Source organism: Mytilus edulis, chromosome 1 (assembly GCF_963676685.1).
Source record: "Mytilus edulis chromosome 1, xbMytEdul2.2, whole genome shotgun sequence".
Lineage (NCBI taxonomy): Eukaryota > Metazoa > Mollusca > Bivalvia > Mytilida > Mytilidae > Mytilus > Mytilus edulis.
Genome location: NC_092344.1, coordinates 65,359,858 through 65,383,972, shown reverse-complemented (window position 1 = coordinate 65,383,972; position 24,115 = coordinate 65,359,858). Strand labels below are relative to the sequence as shown.

The window sequence follows — 24,115 nt, the reverse complement described above, 5'->3', positions numbered from 1 at the left end:
TGAAATAAAAAGAATTCTTTTTTTATACGAAGTAAATAGTCAATTATAAAGATTTAGTGTCAGTCTTTATAAGAGTCAAGCAATTTAGAAGAATTTAAAAACATGTCGAAAACAAACCCGCCGACCTAACCATTTCATTTTGAAGTTACCCTTATCCTGAGTAAGAATTGGCAGGTCTTTCGTTTGGTAAGGTAATACGAGAAATCTCAAGATAACTTTTGATAGCAAATTCTCTCCTTTATTGTTAATTTCTAGTTTATTTCGACCGACTTATATCTTGATACAATAGAACAGAAAAGGGAAATGAATGTTATATTCGTGCACCTTATACATTTGAACTTAAATTAATATTAATGTAAACTTGAGCGGGTTTTCGTGTGTCATGTTTTCACCACTGTCTGATTCTTAGTCAGATTGACAATTAAATACATATACCCTTTTATATAAATTGCTGCGATTTCAAACATCAATAAAGTTTACATAAATGTAATTAATTTGGTGCAATGTTCCAAAATAACAAAATTACCTGTAATTGAAGTACTCGTGTTTATGCATCGTAGGTCATCACCACTCCAAACTCCTGTTACTAAGCAAAATATTGGAATGGAACCATTCAAGGTAAATCCGTCGTTACATGAAACTGCCAAAAATCCATCAACACTGTAGTTAGAAGCAAACACATTTCCATTCGGAACTATGAAATTTGGACATGTGACAGCTGAAAAAAAATCAGTGATATAAATTGGTTTTTAATATTTGACATCATATGTGAAGTGATTGTTTTACACTAGTATGTTAACCCTCCCCATATAAAATATTGATACATAATCAAAATGAGTACCTGAACATGTTGGCGGCACACCACTCCAGGTTTTGTCTGCCTGACAAGTACGACTCTCTATTCCAATCAAGGCGAAGGCTCTGTCACATTGGTAAGTTATGATATTTCCATAAAAATATTGGGAACTGGTATTCCATGTGCCATCAGTTATGAGAGCAGGGGCCTGACATTCGACCACTGAAATAATAACAAACTTCATTACTGAAAACTAATTTCTATATTTTCATTTTCTATTTCTAAAAAAGGCATTTCAATTATATGCATGAGTTTATGTAGGGAAAAAGAAATGAAATTGAATTTCATATTTAATAGTTTTGTTTTTAAATGTAAGAATGATACGTCAAATTCTGCAATCTTAGTACTATTTCAATTATGATTATTATGTTTTATGCCAAAATTTGAACTATTTGTTTGTACGATCACACAATAGTTTTGAACATCTTCAAACATTAGTTTTTATTGCAATTCAGAATACAGAAAAAATCTTACTAAAACTGATTGATTTAGTTGGTTTTTTTTTTTTTTGTACTTTGATTATTGTATTTGTTTTCACTTCCTACATTCTCACATACATCTAATCTCACACCTATCCTCATAATATAAAGTTGTTACACCGATTTTAAAATATTAATTGATTATAATCACCACGCGGGAATACTTTGAGAGTTCAAGTAATAACACGTTTGGAAGTATATAAGACTTTCTTAACAATACAGAAAAGCACCCCAATTCATTTATATCACGGCGATGGGACAGTAGGCATAAATATTAACAAATTATAATATAGTTATTAAATGGAGATTGTCAAATTAATATTTCAAAAGGAAACACCTAAAAAAGGTAGTTAATATACGTATTTACACTTGTTTGCAAATTTGTCCGCCATTACTTAAAATCACACAAAATTCCCGAGAATGTTGCATACCAATTCAAACAATTGAAAATTTAATTGTTGCATGACGTTAGATGGTTATTCGGAGACAGATCTAGAGGATATGACAGTTTTTATCCATTCGTTTGATGTGTTTGAGCTTTTGATTTTGTCATTTGATAAGGGACTTTCTGATTTGAGTTTTCTCAGAGTTCGGTATTTTTTGTTACTTTACTTTTTTTTTGGAGAAAAAATCCAGCTAAATACCCAAAGTCTAAAATACGTTTTATTTAATTTTCAAAGAAATGATAATATAAAAAAATAATAAGACAAATGTGGTCTTATAATTGTTCATGATACCGATTCAGTATTTTTTTGGTTTACATTTAGTATTTCGCTACAATTATGATACTGTATTACGCAAGTTCAGTTGTTAAAATTTCAAACGAATCCATTGAGATGAAAATGGAGACGGGTATCGAATCCGTTAAACATTTAATAAAGTACAAAAATTGAAAAAAAAAACAATGTAAAAGTTGCATTTTGTATTTTTTGGTTTGATCAGCTCTTCAACGTTAGTAGTAGGTTTTATAATTTTAGATAGTGCCTTGAGCATCACTGATGAGACATTAACGTCGAAATGCGCACCTGGTGCTGTAGAAAAGGCATTTATTTTATTTTTTGCAATTTTTAATTCATTCAAATGTAGTTTGATCTCACTTCGTGAGCTGGCTATTTAGTTACATACGTTGACAATCTGGAAGTTCACTTGTCCACGAACCTGTATGGTCACAGGTTACAGTCCCTGTTTTTAAACCAGACTTAGAGTTTATATTGCCAACATCACATGTGTACAAACTGACAGCTTCAAACAACATAGAAGTAAAAGTAACAGATCCTTTCGTGATATTTGGAGGAACTCCACAGGAAATTCCTGAAAGACATTGATGTCGTGTCCATATTTTTATTATATAACTTCTGACATACTAAAAATATAATTTTAAAAATTCAAAAACAAGTTACTTTCCTATATTTAATACCAAAAACATAGACCGTGTTAAGAGTTATTTCATGTATAATGCATTGTTCAACAATAATTATTTATTTTGTTTACTTTCAAGATGAATGCTTGTCAGAAATCTATTCATATAAAAACACCCTTTCATAATTTATTATGGTGTGTATTTCCTGAGAGGTGGCAGTGGCGGATCCAGAAATTTACATAAGTGGGGGCCCACTGACTAACCTAAGAGGGGGCCCGCTCCAGTCACACTCCAATGATTCCCTATATAAGCAACCAATTTTTTTCCCAAAAAGGGGGGGCCCGGGCCCCCTGGCCCCCCCCCCCCTAAATCCGCCTCTGGGTGGTGTTTTTCCCTTTTGAATTGTAAACGTTTCATCAAAGCTTAAACAATTTGCTCCAGATTCCAGCAGAACCAATTATAAATATATCTGGATACTAGAGTGATTGTTGCATGAACGGATTATTATATACAAGAAGTTTTGGTCCGTTGCTATGTATGTTTGGCGTTTGTTTTTGTTTTTGTTGCAGTTCAGTGTTTCTGTTTGTTTCGCATCACGGTGCGGAGCTATTAGCTTCAGTTGATATACACGCCATCTTGAAATAATTACTTATCACATATAGATTCTGATTGGTTGCTTTATGATGCTGCTGAGATACAGCAACAGCTATTGCCTTAAATGAGATAAAGAATTACAGATTTTTCTCGTCTCAGGATAAGACATCAAATGCCGGAAATTAAGGGACGACATCAAAAGATCGATGTAGGATAAAAAACTTAAATCAAATAGTTTGGGGGTGGGGGGGTCAACATTGCTGCAAGTTTTGTTAATCTAAAATCGATTTTACCTATATTCATATAGGTAAATCAATTTTTCCCAAATTAAGTTAAGAAGGGGGGTAGGGGGGTCAGCGAAAAAAACTATGTGAATTAAGTTTTTTATCTTACATTGAACTTTTGATGTCGTCCCTAAGTAGGTGTATTTCAGTTCCGATCTACTGTCATTAATTCATGTTCGTTTAATTATGCATATATTGCACACTATAATTCAATATTGAAATATCTATTATTAATACGTGTTTATTTGCTTTGTTACTGCAACTTGCACGATTTATTTTGCTAAACAATGTTCCTATACAATGCTTACAAAAATGCATTATCTGTATTTTATAACTTCTGCCAGTCTAGGCACACCTCCAGAGAGGCACAACTCCAGAGTCGCGTCTATTCGTAAATGTTTTAATTTTCAACAAGTAAAGTGAACAAATTGATATTTCAAGTCTAAGACATCCATTTTATATCAATCAAAATCTAAAAATACCACATTTCCAATACTAAATCAACAACCACATGCACACATTTTACCTTGAAGTAGGATAGAAAGAAGCAGTTCACAGCTTTTTAGAAAGCTCAAACTTGTTTTCCGTTGTTTTCCTCTTACAGTTGATGTGTTTCCGTCGGTTTTGGTTTGTGACCCGGATTTGTTTTCGCTTGATCGATTTATGACTATTGAACAGCGGTATACCACTGTTGCCTTTATTTGGAATATATGTCAATTTGAAAACGATCTAAATACACCAAGCAACCAAAAGATCTACATTTTCCATAGAGAAAGATTTTAGAAAATACACTTACATTGACTTGATAATATATCTTTCTACCTGAAATATCCTTTTAAAATTTTACAAACATCAGATGACTTTCAAAAATACAGTTCATGATGCATAACATCTGAATCTTTCTGGATTTCATATGACGGGAAACAAACGTAGAATCTTTCTCAACCTTTTTCCTACGTCAGTCGCACTTACTTGTACAATTATACGGTTCTCCCGACCAACTCCCCATAACACCGCATTGTCTTGTAGATCCACCGACATACGTAAAACCGGCTATACAGTCAAATGTTGCATTGGTGTTGATAAGATTTCCATCATTTGTACGCGTAACGCCCTCTATTAATGGTTCTTCTGTACAGCTTTCTTAAAAAAAGTAAAACATATCCTTAAATGTTAAGTTTTTCAAAGTCAGTAAGTTTAAAAATTTCAAGTAAACATAAAAAAGTTTCATTAAAAATAGGTTTCAATCCATGACCAGTCTAAACTAACACCCTCCTATGCATTTTTAAAAGTAAAATAAAAAGTAAAATCACAAAAATACCGAACTCCGATAAAATTTAAAAAGGACAGTCCCTAAGCAAATGGGAAAATCAAAAGTTCAAACACATCAAACGAATGGATAACAATTGTCATATTCCTGACTTGGAACAGGCATATTCTTATGTAGAAAATGGTGGATTCAAACTGGTTTTATAGCTAGCTAAACCTCTCACTCGTATGACAGTCGCATACAATTCCATTATATTGACAATGATGTGTGAACAAAACAAACAGACACAACAGGCAAAATGTCAAAATAGGGGTACAACAGTCAACATTGTGTTATAATCTTAATACTATAAAAACAAACAAAATATGTAACAACAAAACACAAAAAGGCATAAAGACAAAGCACATAAGCAAAAATTAATGACAAGAATACAAAAATTTACCATAGCACAATTTTATCCGACCTAAGACATTAAGAAGATGATAAAAGTATTATTTAACGGGTAAAATAGTTATTTAAACCTTTGAGTGATGAAAACAATGTACTCACTCGTAAGCACATTTTCATGTCAAGATCTTATATGGTGCATCTTTTTATATAGATAAAATTAAGCTAAACAAGCAGCAAATAAGACATTAAACTTCAAAACACATAACTACATTAGGATGTATATAATAAAAGAGATGTACGGAGCTTGGTCAAGCTATTTAAATTTCGAAGGAGGGTAGATGTAACTGTAAGAAGTATGGAAAATTCAAAGAAAGTATAAAAATATATATATTAAATTCTATCAATATATCAATTTTTATTTGCATTGATAAAGTTGTAGAAGAGATATACTAGATTGGTCGATATTTTCTATGTTTAAACAATGCATTAACAAAAATATCGAACTCCAAGGTTTATTAAAAAGGGAAGCCCATAACACCTGACAAAATCAAACGCTCGACTATATCAACCAACCGGAAAAGTATGACTACACCACAAGGTAAATATATAAGAGGAAAAATTAAAACCAACAGACTGAAAAAAAAACGATCTGATTTCTTTATCACTTAACATACGGTTGTCTTTATCATTTAAAAACGTAGCTTCTGATCTGGTACAGACCTATCATCTCTTGTGCATACTATCGTTTTTTGTTTTGTTTATCTGACAATTTTTAGACTTCAATGCTTTTATCAAACTTTATAAAATCCGTAGCACAAAGAGGCATTTTTGACAATATTTTGCATACAACAATTTACTCCGAGAAATTTAAGGTTATGTTCCGGACCATATGAGTATTTGGACCATACGCGTATGGTCATGACCATATGCGTATACTCATATGGTCCGACCATACGCGTATGGTCCGACCGTACGCGTATGGTCGGACCATATGAGTATAATACTCGTTTGGTTATTAACGGGCCGGACCATATGAGTATTTGGACCATATAGGTATATTTATTTTTCCAAATTACATTATAAACGTTTCAATTATACAAGAACTTTATCTAAAAAAAACAGTGATGGTTTAAAACATGACATTTTTTTAATTTTATAATAAAAAAAACTACGTAAAAATTTAATATTGATGCCATAGTTAGTTTTCATCGCTAGTTACATTATACAATTATGGCCCATTGAAGAGGTGAATATCCAAAATTGTCAACACGAGAAGGTTATTTTATTGAGGGCGCAGCCCGAAGTGAAATAACTTTTAAGGGTTGACAATTTTAGATATTCATCGACTCTAAGGGGCCACAATTGTTTTATTATACCGAACTAACATTGGAAAGGCCTTTCGAACACTTCTTTGGACTTTACACAAAGGTCAACACAAACCCACAAGCTGAAAATACCTTTAACGGCTTTGTGTTCTAGAATTTCTCGAATGTACAACAAAGGTAGAATCTTTTTGTAAAATATTGATGGCCCTGAAAAGGACCGTTTATAAGAGATACGGCTGCTGGCACTCTTTTCATAACCACTGCCTTATTTCCATTTCTCTCGGTGGGCATCCAGTGTAACGTGCAGATGGCAGTTAGGTCCGCTGCTGTATGCCCTGAGGTAATCGGTGCCCTGAGGTAATCGTGGTAATGCGTCATTGATTAAATACGCATGAAAATATAGTTCTTATTTAGATAGATCTTTATAGCAAATTTTAATGTGACCAAATACCAAAGATGTCAACAAATTTCCAAAATGATTTTATTATTTGTATTCACCGATCATTCATTTCGTATGAACGTGTAGGGTGGGGATGGCTGGTAAAATTATAAACTTTTTTTTTATAAAAGTTTAATTAATGATCTGAAGTATTCATTCATGACAGGGTTACCTGAGGTAACCCCAATAATAACAACAAATCATGACAACCATTAAACTCAAGTCAACTGAGGTAACTTTATATATACATCGCATAAACAATACAAATATGAAGTCCTACATTCTAAATTAAAAAATTGTGTTATTGAAATATAAATGTATACACAAGCAAAGTATGCACTAAAAATTCTTTCATAACAGGGTAACCTGCGGTAACCCAAACAATAACAGCAAATACAACCTATTTAACTCAAGTTAATTCAGATCACCTTTACATATACATCACATAAACAATATAATTTCAATGAATTCCTACATAACAAAAGAAGAAAGTGGTTTATTACAGCATAAATGCATATATTAGCAAAGTATCTACTAAGTATTTTGTTATGATAGGGTTACCTCAGGTAACCCATAAAATAGCAACAAGTATTATCCATTGATATCAAGTTAACTAAAGTCGCTTTTCCGATATATCACATAAACAATACACATCTATGAGGCATACATGTAAAATAAAGAAATTGTTTGATTACAACATAAATGTTTTCACTAGCAAACTATCAAATAAGCCTTCTTTATAACATGGGTACCTGAGGTAACCCCAGATATAATTAAAAATATAACCCACTTAACTTAACTGAAGTAAACTGAGATCACCTTTACATATACATCAAATAAACAATACGTCTTTCATGAAGTCCTACATTTAAAATAAAGAAGTTTGTTTATTACAATAAATGTAAACACTACCAAAGTATCTACGAAGTATTCATTCATGACAGGGTTACATGAGGTAACCCCAATAATTACAATAAATGTAAACACTACCAAAGTATCTACGAAGTATTCATTCATGACAGGGTTACATGAGGTAACCCCAATAATTACAATAAATGTAAACATTACCAAAGTATCTACGAAGTCTTCATTCATGACAGGGTTACATGAGGTAACCCCAATAATTACAATAAATACAACACATATAACTCAAGTTAACTCAGGTAACCTTTATATATACCTCGCATACACAATACAAATATATGAAGTCCTACATTTTAGATTTAGAAATTGTGTCATTACAGCATAAAAGCATATACCAGCAAATTATCTACGAAGTATTCTTTCATAACAGAGATACCTCATGTTATTCCAAAAATAACAACAAATATAATCCATTCAAATTAAGTTAACTAAAGTCGCCTTTCCTGAATATTATATAAACATTACTTATCTATGAAGTCCAAAATGAAAAAGTAAATGGTTTATTAGAAGTTACATGTATACTCTGGAAAACTATCTACGACGTATTCTCACGTGACAGGGTTACCTCAGATATCCAAAACAATCACAACAAAGATAACCCATCTAACTCAAATTCACTCAGGGTACCTTTAAATATATATACATCACATAAACAATACAAATCTATGAAGTCCTACATTTCAAATTAAAAAATTGTTGAATTACAATATGAATGTATACAATAGCAAAGTATCAACTAAGCAGGGTTACCTGAGGTAACCAAAAACAATAACAGCAAATACAACCTATTTAACTCAAGTAAATTCAGATCACCTTTACATATACATCACATAAAAAATATAACTTCAAAGAATTCCTACATTAAAAATGAAGAGGTTGGTTTATTACACCATAAATGCATATACTAGCAAAGTATCTACTAAATATACTGGCATGCACGGGTACCTCAGGTAACTCATAAAATAGAAACAATTATTATCCATTCATATCAAGTTAACTTAAGTCGCCTTTGATATATCACATAAACAATACCAATCTATAAAGTCCTACATTTAAAAAAAGAAATTGTCTGATTACAACATAAATGTTTACACTAGCAAACTATCTAAAAATCATTCTTCATAACATGGGTACCTGAGGTAACCCCAGACATGATTACAAATATAACCCACATAACTGAAGTTAACTGAGGTCACCTTTACATGTGCATCACATAAACAATACAACTTTCATGAAGTCCTACATTTAAAATAAAGAAGTTTGTTTATAACAATTGATGTAAACACTAGCAAAGTGTCTACGAAGGATTCATTCATTACAGGGTTACCTCAGGTAACCATAACAATAATAACAAAGGTAACCCATCTAACTCAAGTTAACTGAGGTCACCTTTATATATATACATCACATAAACAATACAACTTTCATGAAGTCCTACATGTGAAATAAAGAAGTTTGTTTTTTACAATTAATGTAAATAATACCAAAGTATCTACAAAGAATTCATTCATTACAGGGTTACCCCAGGTAACCCAATAATAACAACAAATACAACCCATATAACTCAAGTTAACTCAGGTATCACCTTTAAATATATATGCATTACATAAACAATACAAATCTATGAAGTCCTACATTTTTAAATTAAGAAATTGTGTAATTAAAATATAAATGTATACACTTACAAAGTTTATACTAAGAATTCTTTCATAGCAGCGTTACCTGAGGTAACCAGTACGAAAACAACAAAAACAACCTATGTAACTCAAGTTAATTCAGATCACCTTTACATATACATCACATAAACAATATAACTTTAATGAATTCCTACATTAAAAATGAAGAAGTTTATTTATTACACCAAAAATGGATATACTAGCAAAGTATCTACTAAATATTCTGTCATGACAGGTTACCTCAGGTAACCCATGAAATAGAAACAAGTACTATCCATTTATATCAAGTTAACTTAAGTCGCCTTTCAGAAATATCACCTAAACAATACACATCTATAACATTATAGGTACAATACATACTAATCTATGAAGTCCTACATTTCAAATTAAAAAATTGTCCGATTACAAAATAAATGTTTACACTAGCAAACTATCTCAAAAGCATTCTTCATAACATGGATACCTGAGGTAACCCCAGACATAATTACAAATATAACCAACTTAACTGAAGTAAACTGAGGTCACCTTTACATGTGAATCACATAAACAATACAACTTTCATGTAGTCCTACATTTAAAATAAAGAAGTTTGTTTATTACAACTAATGTTAACGCTAGCAAAGTGTCTACGAAGGATTCATTCATTACAGGGTTACTTCAGGTAACCATAACAATAACACTAAAGATAACCCATCTTACTCAAGTTAACTGAGGTCACCTTTATATATATACATCATAAAAACAATACAACTTTCATGAAGTCCTACATTTGAAATAAAGAAGTTGGTTTATTACAATTAATGTAAACAATAGCAAAGTATCTGCTAAGAATTCTTCATAGCAGGGTTACCTGAGGTAACCAATACAATAACAACAAATACGACCTATTTAACTTAAGTTAATTCAAATCACCTTTACATATACATCACATAAACAATATAACTTTAATGAATTCCTACATTCAAAATGAAGAAGTTGGTTTATTACACCATAAATGCATATACTAGCAAAGTATCTTCTAAATATTCTGTCATGACAGGTTACCTCAGGTAACCCATGAAATAGAAACAAGTATTATCCATTCATATCAAGTTTACTTAAGTCGCCTTTCAGAAATTTCACATAAACACTACATATCAATGAAGTCCTACATTTAAAATAAAGAAATTGTCCGATTACAACATAAATGTTTACACTAGCAAACTATCTTAAAAGCATTCTTCATAACATGGGTACCTGAGGTAACCCAAGACATAATTACAAATATAATCCATTTAACTGAAGTAAACTGAGGTCACCTTTACATGTGCATCACATAAACAATACAACTTTCATGAAGTCCTACATTTAAAATAAAGAAGTTTGTTTATTAGAATTAATGTTAACGCTAGCAAAATGTCTACGAAGGATTCATTCATTACAGGGTGACCTCAGGTAACCATAACAATAACAACAAAGAAAACCCAAGTTAACTGAGGTCACCTTTTCATATATATACATCACATAAACAATACAAATCTATGAAGTCCTACATTTCAAATTAAAAAAAATGTGGAATTACAATACAAATGTATACATGTATCTGCTAAGAATTCTTTCATAGCAGGGTTACCTGAGGTAACTAATACAATAACAACAAATAACAACAAATACAACCTATTTAACTCAAGTTAATTCAAATCACCTTTACATATACATCACATAAACAATATAACTTTAATGAATTCCTACATTTAAAATGAAGAAGTTGGTTTATTACACCATAAATGCATATACTAGCAAAGAATCTACTAAATATTCTGTCATGACAGGGTTACCTCAGGTAACCCAAGACATAGAAACAAGTATTGTTCCATCATATCAAGTTAACTTAAGTCGCCTTTCAGAAATATCAAATAAACAATACACATCTATGAAGTCCTACATTTAAAATAAAGAAATTGTCCGATTACAAAATAACTGTTTTAGACTAGCAAACTATCTCAAAAGCATTCTTCATAACATGGGTACCTGAGGTAACCCAAGACATAATTACAAATATAACCCATGAAATAGAAACAAGTATTATCCATTCATATCAAGTTAACTCAAGTCGCCTTTCAGAAATATCACTTAACAATACACATCTATAACATTATAGGTACAATACGTACTAATCTATGAAGTCCTACATTTCAAATTAAAAAATTATCGAATTATAATATAAATGTATATGTTCTAGACCATATGAGTTTTTGGACCGTACACGTACTGTCCGGACCGTATACGTTTACCCGTACTGTCCGGACCGTATACGTTTACCCGTACGGTCCGACCATACGCGTACGGTCGGACCGTATGAGTATACGCATACGGTTCAGCTGGCAATACATGTTATTGAATCAAATGGGTTAAATTTAAAGAAACATTTATCGAAATCTTTATTTTTAGTTTTACAAATTGTTAATATTACAATAAGACGGATACAGTGAACAAGCGAACAATTGAAATTAAATATGTGTTGAACTGTACATCTGAATCCTATTTTTGTACTCTCTCACTAGGTGACACTTGCTACCACAAGTAACGTAATATTTATTTTACATTTACATGTTTGCAGTTCATGCATGTTCCTAAGCTTTGCATTTTTTTTGGGTAATATTCTAAAACAATTGTGCTCCCACATTATGCTTACTTCCGATATCTTCAATTTCAGTGAGCATAATTTAATACAGAAAAAATGTAATGTATTACATCGACATGCTAATTATAAGAGATTAACAGATTTAATTAAGGTGCTTTTTTTAAGTAATTAAAATCTAAAGTTTGTATTTCAGTTACAATTGAACTTTTTTTATATTAATTTTAGAGTTAAGTTGTGTTGATCTGTTACATGCACGTGTATCTAATAAACTTGGCTAACTTCTTAATATGAGTCAGACCGTATGCGTACGGTCCAAATACCCATACGGTCTGGAACATATACACTAGCAAAGTATCTACTAAGAATTATTTCATAGCAGGGTTACCTGAGGTAACCAATACAATAATAACAAATACAACCTATTTATCTCAAGTAAATTCATATCACTTTTACATATACATCACAAAAACAATATAACTTCAAAGAATTCCTACATTAAAAATGAAGAAGTTGATTGATAACACCATAAATGTATATACTAGCAAAGTATCTACTAAGTATATGCTGTCATGACATGGTTACCTCAAGTAATCCATGAAATAGCAACAAGTATTATCCATCCATATCATTTAACTTAAGTCGCCTTTCCGGTATATCACATAAACAATACACATATGAAGTCCTACATTTCAAACAAAGAAATATAAATGTTTACTCTAGCAAACTATCTAAAAAGCATTCTTCATGTCATGGGTACCTGAGGTAACCCCAGAAATAATTACAAATATAACCCACTTAACTGAAGTTAACTGAGTTCACCTTTACATGTACATCACATAAACAATACAACTTTCATGAAGTCCTACATTTGAAATAAAGAAGTTTGTTTATTACAATTAATGTAAACACTAGCAAAGTATCTACGAAGAATTCATTCATTACAGGGTTACCCCAGGTAACCCAATAATAACAACAAATACAACCCATTTAACTCAAGTTAACTCAGGTAACATATATCTATACATCGCATAAACAATACAAAAGTATGAATTCCTACATTTTAAAATTAAGAAATTGTGTAATTACAACATCAATGCATATACCAGCAATGTATCTACGAAGTATTCTTTCATAACAGCTTAGGTAACCCCAAAAATAACAGTAAATATAACCAATTAAAGTCAAGTTAACTTAAGTCGCCTTTCCTAAATATCATATAAACAATACACATCTATAAAGTTTAAATTGATAAAAAAGTAAATGGTTTATTACAACTTAAATGTATATTCTGGAAAACTATCTACGAAGTATTCTTACATGACAGGATAAACTCGGGTAACCATAACAATAACAACAAAGATAACCTTTTTATTTCAAGTTAACTCAGGCACCTTTAAATATATATGCATCAAATAAAAAATACAAATCTATGAAGTCCTACATTTCTAAATTAAGAAATTGTGTAATTAAAATACAAATGTATACACTAGCAAAGTATCTACTAATATGTTTTCATAACAGGGTTACCTGAGGTAACCCAAACAATAACAGCAATTACAACCTATTTAACTCAAGTTAATTCAGATCACCTTTTACATATACATCACATAAACAATATAACTTCAATGAATTCCTACATTGAAAATGAAGAAGTTGGTTTATTTCAGCATACATACAGACACTAGAAAAGTATCTACTAAGTATTCTGTCATGACAGTGTTACATCAGGTAACCCATAAAATAGCTACAGGTATAATCCATTTAAATCGAGTTCAGACAGATCGAATATTCTAAATATCGCATAAGCAATTTACATCTGTGAAGTCCTACATGTTAAACAAAGAAATTGTTTGATTTCAACATAATTGTTTACACTAGCAAACTATCTAAAAAGCATTCTTTTATAACAGGGGTACCTGAGGTAACCCCAAATATAATTACAAATATTACCCACTTAACTGAAATTATTTGAGATCACCTTTACATATATATATCCCATAAACAATATAACTTCAATGAAGTCCTACATTCAAAATGAATAAGTTGGTTTATTACAATTAATGTAAAGACTAGCAAAGTATCTACGAAGTATTCATTCATGACAGGGTTACCTCAGGTAACCCCAATTATAACACCAAATACAACCCATTTAACTCAAGTGAACTCAGGTAACATTTACATATAACTGCATAAACAATACAAATCTATGAAGTCCTACATTTTGAATTAAGAAATTGTGTAATTACAGCAAATGCATATACCAACCAAGTATCTACGAAGTATTCTTTCATAACAGGATTATCTCAGGTAACCCAAAAATAACAACAAATATAATCGATTCAAATCAAATTAACATAAGGTTGCAGTCTTGGTATTAGGCTTACATGCAAAACAGCTGATCTTAGAAAAAAAATCATGTTCATATCATGTATGTACCAAAGTTAAATTGTGATTTAATTGAAAAAAGGGGGTCTTGCCACGAAGAATAAAAAGTTACGCAATCCTGAAGTCAACTCATTTTTTTTCTACTTTCTGTTTGCTATTTTTACTAGACCTCACCACTTCAAGTAAACATGATATCCTTTCACTTTCCTGGAATGATATCCAAAAAGATGCAAGATTTTTTAAGAAGTCTATATTTATGTTTCCATTCACCATAAACCTATAAACAAACAGAAAAAAATGAGTTCAGAAAAACATTCAGTCTTCTAAATTATCTGTAAATCTCATTCTTGTCTATTTTAACGAATAACCTGACCATGCACAGTTGTACAGTGGTTCACTGAGGTTACCTGACCATGCACAAGAGTACAATGGTTCCCTGAGGTAACCTGACCATGCACAGTTGTACAGTGGTTCCCTGAGGTAACCTGACCATGCAAAGTAGTACAATGGTTCCCTGAAGTAACCTGATCATGCACATTAGTACAATGGTTCCATGAGGAAACCTACCATGCACAGTAGTGCAATGGTTCCTGAAGTAATCTGACCAGGCACAGTAGTGCAATTGTTCCCTGAGGTAACCTGACCATGCACAGTAGTACAGTAGTTCCCTGAGGTAACATGGCCATGTACAGTAGTGCAATGGTTCCCTGAGGTAGCCTGACCATGCACAGTACTACAATGGTTCCCTGAGGTAACCTGGCAATGCACCGAAGAACAATGGTTCCCTGCAGTAATCTGATCATGTACAGTAGTACAATGATTCCCTTGGGGAAACCTGACCATTCACAGTAGTACAATGGTCACCTGAGGTAACATGACAATGCACAGTTGTTTATTGGTTCCCTGAGGTAACCTGACCATGAACAGTAGTACTGTGGTTCCCTGAGGTAACATGACCATGTACAGTAGTACATTGGTTCCCTGAGGAAACCTGACAATGCACAGAAGCACAATGGTTCCCTGAGTTAACCTGACCATGCACAGAAGTACAATGGTTCCCTGGATAAACTGACCATGCACAGTAGTACAATTGTTCCCTGAGGTAACACGACTATGTACAGTAGTACAATGGTTCCCTGAGGTAACCTGGCAATGCACAGAAGAACAATGGTTCCCTGCAGTAATCTGACCATGTACAGTAGTACAATGATTCCCTTGGGGAAACCTGACCATGCACAGTAGTACAATGGTCACCTGAGGTAACATGACAATGCACAGTTGTTTTATGGTTCCCTGAGGTAACCTGACCATGACCAGTAGTACTGTGGTTCCCTGGGGTAACATGACCATGTACAGTAGTACAATGGTTCCCTGAGGAAACCTGACAACGCACAGAAGCACAATGGTTTCCTGAGTTAACCTGACCATGCACAGAAGTACAATGGTTCCCTGAGATAAACTGACCATGCACAGTAGTACAATTGTTCCCTGAGGTGACATGACCATGTACAGTAGTACAATGGTTCCCTGAAGTAACCTGATCATGCACAGAAGTGCAATGGTTCTCTGAAGTAACCTGACCATGCAGAGTAGTACAATAATTCCCTGAGGTTACCTGACAATGCCCAGTTGTATAGTGATTACCTGGTGTAACATGATAATGCACAGTAGTACAATGATTCCCTGAGTTACCTGCCATGCACAGTAGTTCAATGGTTCACTTAAGTAACCCGACCATGCACAGTAGTGCAATGTTTCCCTGAGGTAACCTGACCCTGCACAGTAGTTCAATGGTTCCCTGAGGTAACCTGACCATGACCAGTAGTACTGTGGTTCCCTGGGGTAACATGACCATGTACAGTAGTACAATGGTTCCCTGAGGAAACCTGACAACGCACAGAAGCACAATGGTTTCCTGAGTTAACCTGACCATGCACAGAAGTACAATGGTTCCCTGAGATAAACTGACCATGCACAGTAGTACAATTGTTCCCTGAGGTGACATGACCATGTACAGTAGTACAATGGTTCCCTGAAGTAACCTGATCATGCACAGAAGTGCAATGGTTCTCTGAAGTAACCTGACCATGCAGAGTAGTACAATAATTCCCTGAGGTTACCTGACAATGCCCAGTTGTATAGTGATTACCTGGTGTAACATGATAATGCACAGTAGTACAATGATTCCCTGAGTTACCTGCCATGCACAGTAGTTCAATGGTTCACTTAAGTAACCCGACCATGCACAGTAGTGCAATGTTTCCCTGAGGTAACCTGACCCTGCACAGTAGTTCAATGGTTCCCTGAGGTAACCTGACCATGACCAGTAGTACTGTGGTTCCCTGGGGTAACATGACCATGTACAGTAGTACAATGGTTCCCTGAGGAAACCTGACAACGCACAGAAGCACAATGGTTTCCTGAGTTAACCTGACCATGCACAGAAGTACAATGGTTCCCTGAGATAAACTGACCATGCACAGTAGTACAATTGTTCCCTGAGGTGACATGACCATGTACAGTAGTACAATGGTTCCCTGAAGTAACCTGATCATGCACAGAAGTGCAATGGTTCTCTGAAGTAACCTGACCATGCAGAGTAGTACAATAATTCCCTGAGGTTACCTGACAATGCCCAGTTGTATAGTGATTACCTGGTGTAACATGATAATGCACAGTAGTACAATGATTCCCTGAGTTACCTGCCATGCACAGTAGTTCAATGGTTCACTTAAGTAACCCGACCATGCACAGTAGTGCAATGTTTCCCTGAGGTAACCTGACCCTGCACAGTAGTTCAATGGTTCCCTGAGGTAACCTCAAAATACACAGCAGTACAATGGTTCCCTGAGGTACTATGACCATACACAGTAGAACAATAATTTCATGAGGAGACTTGACCATGCACAATAATAAAATGGTTCCCTGCAGATTAGTAAAATGGTTTCCTGAGGTTACCTGACCATGCCCAGTTGTACGGTGGTTCCCTGAGGTAACATGACCATGCACAGTAGTACAATGGTTCCCTGAGGTAACCTGACCAAGCACAGTAGTTCAATGGTTCCCTGAGGTAACCTCAAAATACACAGCAGTACAATGGTTCCCTGAGGGACCATGACCATGCACAGTAGAACAATGATTCCCTGAGGAGACTTGACCATGCACAATAGTACAAAGGTTCCCTGCACAGTAGTACAATGCTTTCCTGAGGTTACCTGACCATTCCCAATTGTACAGTGGTTCCCTGAGGTAACATGACCATGCACAGTAGTACAGTGGTTCCTTGTAGTAACCTGACCATGCACAGTAGTATAATGATTCCCTAAGGTAACATGGCCATACACAGAAGTACAATGGTTCCCTGAGGTAACCTAACCATGCACAGTAATAAAATGGTTCCCTGAGGTAACCTGACCATGCACAGTAGTACAATGGTTCCCTGAGACAAACTTACCATGCACAGTAGTACAATGGTTCCCTCAGGTCACCTGGCAATGCACAGTAGTACAATGCTTTCCTGAGGTTACCTGACCATGCATAGTTGTACAGTGGTTCCCTGAGTAACCTGATAATGCATAGTACTACAATGGTTTCCTGAGGTAACCTGACCATGCACAGTAGTACAAAGGTTCCCTGAGGTAACATGACAATGTACAGTATTACAATGGTTCACTTAGGTAACCTGATCATACACATTAGTACAGTGGTTCCCTGAGGTAACCTGACCATGCACAGTAGTACAATGATTCCCTGAGGTAACTTACCATGCACAGTAGTACAATGGTTCCCTGAGGTAACCTGACCATGCACAGTAGTACAATGGTTCCCTGAGGTAACATGACCATGCACAGTAGTACAATGGTTCCCTGAGATAAACTGACCATGAACAGTAGTTCAATGGTTCCCTGAGGTAACCTGACCATGCACAGTAGTACAATGATTCCCTGAGGTAACTTACCATGCACAGTAGTACAATGGTTCCCTGAGGTAACCTGACCATGCACAGTAGTACAATGGTTCCCTGAGGTAACATGACCATGCACAGTAGTACAATGGTTCCCTGAGATAAACTGACCATGAACAGTAGTACAATGGTTCCCTGAGGTAACCTGACCATGCACAGTAGTACAATGGTTCCCTGAAGTAACCTGACCATGTACAGTAGTACAATGGTTCCATGGGGAAACCTGACCATACACAGTAGTACAAAGGTTCCATGAGGGTACATGACAATGGTTCCCTGAGATAATCTGACCATACACAGTAGTACAGTAGTTCCCTGAGGTAACATGACCATGTACAGTAGTATAATGGTTCCCTGAGGTAACCTGATCATGTATAGTAATTTACAGATGACCTGAGAAAACCTGGTCATGTACAGTAATTTACAGTTGACCTGAGGTAACCTGTCCGTTCACAAAATCACATAGATGTGATCTGGATTAAGCTGACGAAGGGAGTTATGACCATGTAAAGCAATCGTGATTACCTGAGGTTTTCAGAAAATATGCGTTTTGGCAAGCTTATTTATAATAACATGCAGCTGGTACAAGGACCATGTACAGTGGTGATCTTAGATAAACTGACCATGCACCGGGTACAATGGTTATCTGAGGTAACCTGACAATGCACAGTAGTGCAATGGTTCACTGAGGAAACCTCACCATGCACAGCATTACAATGGTTCCCTGCAGTAACCTCACCATGCAAAGCAGTACAATGATTTCCTGAGATAACCTTACCATGTACAGTAGTACAATGGTTCCCTGAGGTAACCTGACCATGCACAGTTGTGCAATGGTTCCTCCGGTAACATGACCATGCACAGTAGTACAATCGATCCCTGAGGTAACCAGACCATGCACAGTAGAACAATGGTTCCTTGAAGTAACCCGACCATGCACAGTAGTACCATGGTTCCCTGAGGTAACCGTGCCATGCACAGTAGTACAATGGTTCCCTGAGGTAACCTGGTCATGTATAGTAATTTACATATGACCTGAGGTAAACTTGTCATGTACAGTAATTTACAGATGACCTGAGGTAACCTGGTCATGTACAGTAATATACAGATGACATGAGGTAGCCTGTCCGTGAAAAAAAAGGACATAGATGTAATCTGGACTAAGCTGACGAAAGGAGTTATGAACATTCAATTGTGGTAACCTGAGGTTTGTAGAAAATGAGCGTTTTGCAAAGTTTATCTGTGGTAACATGCAGCTGGTACAATGACCATGAAGTTGTGACCTTAAGTAACCTCACCATATTCTAACATACAGAGGTATTCTGAGGTTACATATTTATGTACAGTAGTTAAGAAATGACATTAGTTAACATGTGCACTTGGCCATGTATAGAAATGCAGAAGTGCCCTGAGGAAAACTAAAAAAATAGTGTTTTGTAAAGTTTATAAAAACTGTGGTAATACGAGTATGTGCAGTAATACAGAGTAACCTTACCATGTACAGCAATACAGAGGTAATATTAGGTAACCTCACAATGTTCCATCGTACAGAGGTGACCTGAGGTAACCTCACCATGTGAGCAATCATTATGATCTGAGATACAGGAAATACACAGTAATTTAGAGATGACCTAAGGTTATCTGACCATGTACAAAAGTACACTGGAGATGTGAGGTTTTTCCTTGAAAATATCCAACATCTCTCAAATAAGATTAATTAAGACAATTAACATTTTAAAAAAGCAGTTATATACTATAAAACCTGTGCTTGTAACTACGTTACTTTCAAAGTAATGTCAAATGAAAAAAAAAATAGATTACTGTTCGTACTGCAATGTTTCTCTTTTTTAATACTGGTGAATAAAATCCTTACAGTTCTGTATGTACTGGCTGGTCATCATCGCGTATGATACGAATTTGATACTCATACACAGCTAATGAATATTATGCATGAATATAGATAAGATCAGCACGTGTAGCCATAGACTGAGAGTTTTAGATTTGTAGTGTAAATATATAGATGCCGTTTATAGAATACAAAATTAGATCAGAAACATAGTTATTAAAATTGAGAAAGGAAATGGTGAATATGTCAAAGCGACAACCACCCGACCATAGAGCAGACAACAGCCGAAGGAAACCAATGGGTCTCCAATGTAGCGAGAATTCCCGCAGCTGTAGGTGTCCTTCAGCTGGCCCCTAAAAATATGCATAATAGTTCAGTGATAATGGACGTCATACTAAACTCCGAATTATACACAAGAAACTAAAATTTAAAAGCATACAAGCCTAACAAAGGCCAGAGGCTCCTGACTTGGGACATGCGCAAAATTGCGGCGGGGTTAAACATGTTTATGAGATCTCAACCCTCCCCCTATACATCTAGCCAGTGTAGAAAGTAAAAGCATAACAATACGCACATTATAATTCAGTTCAAGAGAAGTCCGAGTCCGATGTCAAAAGATGTAACAAAAGAAAATAAATAAAATGACAATAGTACATACATAACAACAGACTACTAGCAGTTAACTGACATGCCAGCTCCAGACCTCAATTAAACTGATTGAAAGATTATGTGTTTATCATATGAATATCAGGCACAATCCCTCCCGTTAGGGGTTTAGTATCATACTATCATAAAATATATGAGAAGAACATATCCCGTGTCATGCCAACAACTGTTTGTAAGAAATAGATGTGTTTAGTTCCGATTCAAAGACTCTATCAGTGAATCAATATGAAAGCCAAAATATGCAATCTTTAATGACCTGACAACAGTATCATAACTATATCCCTTTTTAATAAGTCTATTTAAAGGTCTTTTTAGTTTCTGAGGAGAATACTGACATTTTTGTTCTTTATAAAGAATATTTCCATAAAAAATTGGATGTGAAATACCTGAACGTATAAGATGTCTGCATGTTGAGTTATATTTACGAATTATTTCCTTATACCGATGATAAAATTTAGTAAATGTTTTGACCAGTTTGTGATATCGAAAACCCTGGTGTAATAATTTTTCAGTAATACATATATTTCTCTCGCTAAAATCTAATACGTTGTTACATACACGAGAGAATCGTACAAGTTGAGATATATAAACACCATAAGATGATGACAAGGGAACGTCACCATCTACAAATGGATAATTAATAATAGGAAATGAAAAATCATCTCTCTTATAAATTTTTGTATTAAGCTTCCCGTTTATGATATAGATATCAAGATCGAGAAAAGGGCAGTGGTCATTGTTATCATTAGCTTTATTTAAAGTAAGTTCTACAGGACAAATTTCTTTAGTATACATACGGAAGTCGTCATTATTGAGAGCCAATATATCATCCAAATATCTAAAAGTATTGTTAAATTTTTGCATCAAATGTTGTTTTGATGTGTCTTTGCTAATTTAAGTCATAAATTGTAACTCATAATAATACAAAAACAGGTCCGCAAACAGTTAGTTCCCATTGGAATTCCAATAACTTGACGATATACGGAATCTCCAAAGCGAACAAAAATATTATCAAGTAAAAATTCAAGCGCATAAATAGTATCAAAGCATGTCCAATTGACATAGTTCTTTTGTTTATTGCTACTAAAAAATGATCGCAAAGAGTTTGAACATATGTACTCGCATTCCGACTTTTTAAATGCCCAGTTAATTAGGGATGTGATTTTTTTCTTAATAAGAATATGAGGCAAAGTGGTATATAGGGTAGAAAAATCAAAACTTTGAACAGATTTAAAATCACCAATATATGCATGCAATTTATCAAGTACTTCCAACGAGTTTTTGACACTCCAAAAGTAATTAATTCCACTATTTTCAAAGGCCTTATTTGAACAATTTATTATCAGGTTTTTTATTGTACCAAGTGTACTAGCAGGTAAAACAGACAATTTAGTTGTTGAACAATGGACAGTGGCGGGTCCAGGGGTGTTCTGGGGATAGGAACCCTTTTTTTTGGAGATCAATGCATTTAAATGGAAACATATAGTTGGAACCCCCTCCTTGTGTCCTGGATTGGGAACCCCCCTTTATTTTTAAATGGATGGATCCGCCACTGCCCCTCATGCAGTCGGACAAGATGGACTGATTTTCAATAACCTATCTATTAAATGTTATCATTTTCTACTTATGTTACTTTAAAAGAAGTAACCAAAATCAATATATGCGTAATCTGTCCATATGTTAGTGTCATATATGATTAACTATTTTAAAGCCAATCGAGTAAAATACGGATCTATAAATAAAATTGAGAAAGGAAATGGTGAATATGTCAAAGCGACAACCACCCGACCATAGAGCAAACAACAGCCGAAGGCAACCAATGGGTCTTCAATGTAGCGAGAATTCCCGTTCCCGTAGGTGTCCTTCAGCTGGCCCCTAAAATATGCATAATAGTACAGTGATAATGGACGTCATACTCAACTCCGAATTATACACAAGAAACTAAAATTTAAAATCATACAAGACTAACAAAGGCCAGAGGCTCCTGACTTGGGACAGGCGCAAAATTGCGGCGGGGTTAAACATGTTTATGAGATCTCAACCCTCCCCCTATACCTCTAGCCAATGTAGAAAAGTAAAACAATAACAATACGCACATTAAAATTCAGTTAAAGAGAAGTCCGAGTCTGATGTCAAAAGATGTAACAAAAGAAAATAAATAAAATGACAATAATACATAAATAACAACAGACTACTAGCAGTTAACTGACATGCCAGCTCCAGACCTCAATTAAACTGATTGAAAGATTATGTCTTCATCATATGAATATCAGGTACAATCCCTCCCGTTAGGGGTTTAGTATCATACTATCATAAAATATATGAGAAGAACATAACCCGTGTCATGCCAACAACTGTTTTTAAAAGAAATAAATGTGTTTAGTTCCGATGCAAAGACCCTATCAGTGAATCAATGTTAAAGCCAAAATATGCAATCTTTAATGACCTGACAACAGTATCGTAACTATATCCCCTTTTAATAAGTCTATTTAAAGGTTTTGTTAGTTTCTGAGGAGAATACTGACATTTTTGTGCTTTATAAAGAATATTTCCATAAAATTTTGGATGTGAAATACCTGAACGTATAAGATGTCTGCATGTTGAGTTATATTTACGAATTATTTCCTTATACCGGTGATAAAATTTAGTAAATGTTTTGACCAGTTTGTGATATCGAAAACCCTGGTGTAATAATTTTTCAGTAATACATAAATTTCTCTCGCTAAAATCTAATACATTGTTACATACACGAGCGAATCGTACAAGTTGAGATATATAAACACCATAAGATGGTGACAAGGGAACGTCACCATCTAAAAATGGATAATTAACAATAGGAAATGAAAAATCATCTCTTTTATCATAAATTTTTGTATTAAGCTTCCCGTTTATGATATAGATATCAAGATCGAGGAAAGGGCAGTGGTCATTGTTATCATTAGCTTTATTTAAAGTAAGTTCTACAGGATAAATTTCTTTAGTATACATACTGAAGTCGTCATTATTTAGAGCCAATATATCATCCAAATATCTA

General features: G+C 34.3%; 1 protein-coding gene across 1 annotated transcript in view; it reads right to left on the bottom strand.

Annotated features, from left to right (window-relative positions):
- Positions 1–24,115, bottom strand: part of LOC139486990 (uncharacterized) — a 112,382-nt gene that overhangs the window by 3,181 nt on the left and 85,086 nt on the right. The window contains exons 11-14 of the mRNA XM_071272022.1: positions 4,546–4,716; positions 2,461–2,646; positions 842–1,018; positions 527–718 (exon numbers count right to left, since the gene is read on the bottom strand). Of these exons, the coding sequence (XP_071128123.1) occupies positions 527–718; positions 842–1,018; positions 2,461–2,646; positions 4,546–4,716 (726 nt within the window). The remainder of the gene's footprint in view (positions 1–526; positions 719–841; positions 1,019–2,460; positions 2,647–4,545; positions 4,717–24,115) is intronic.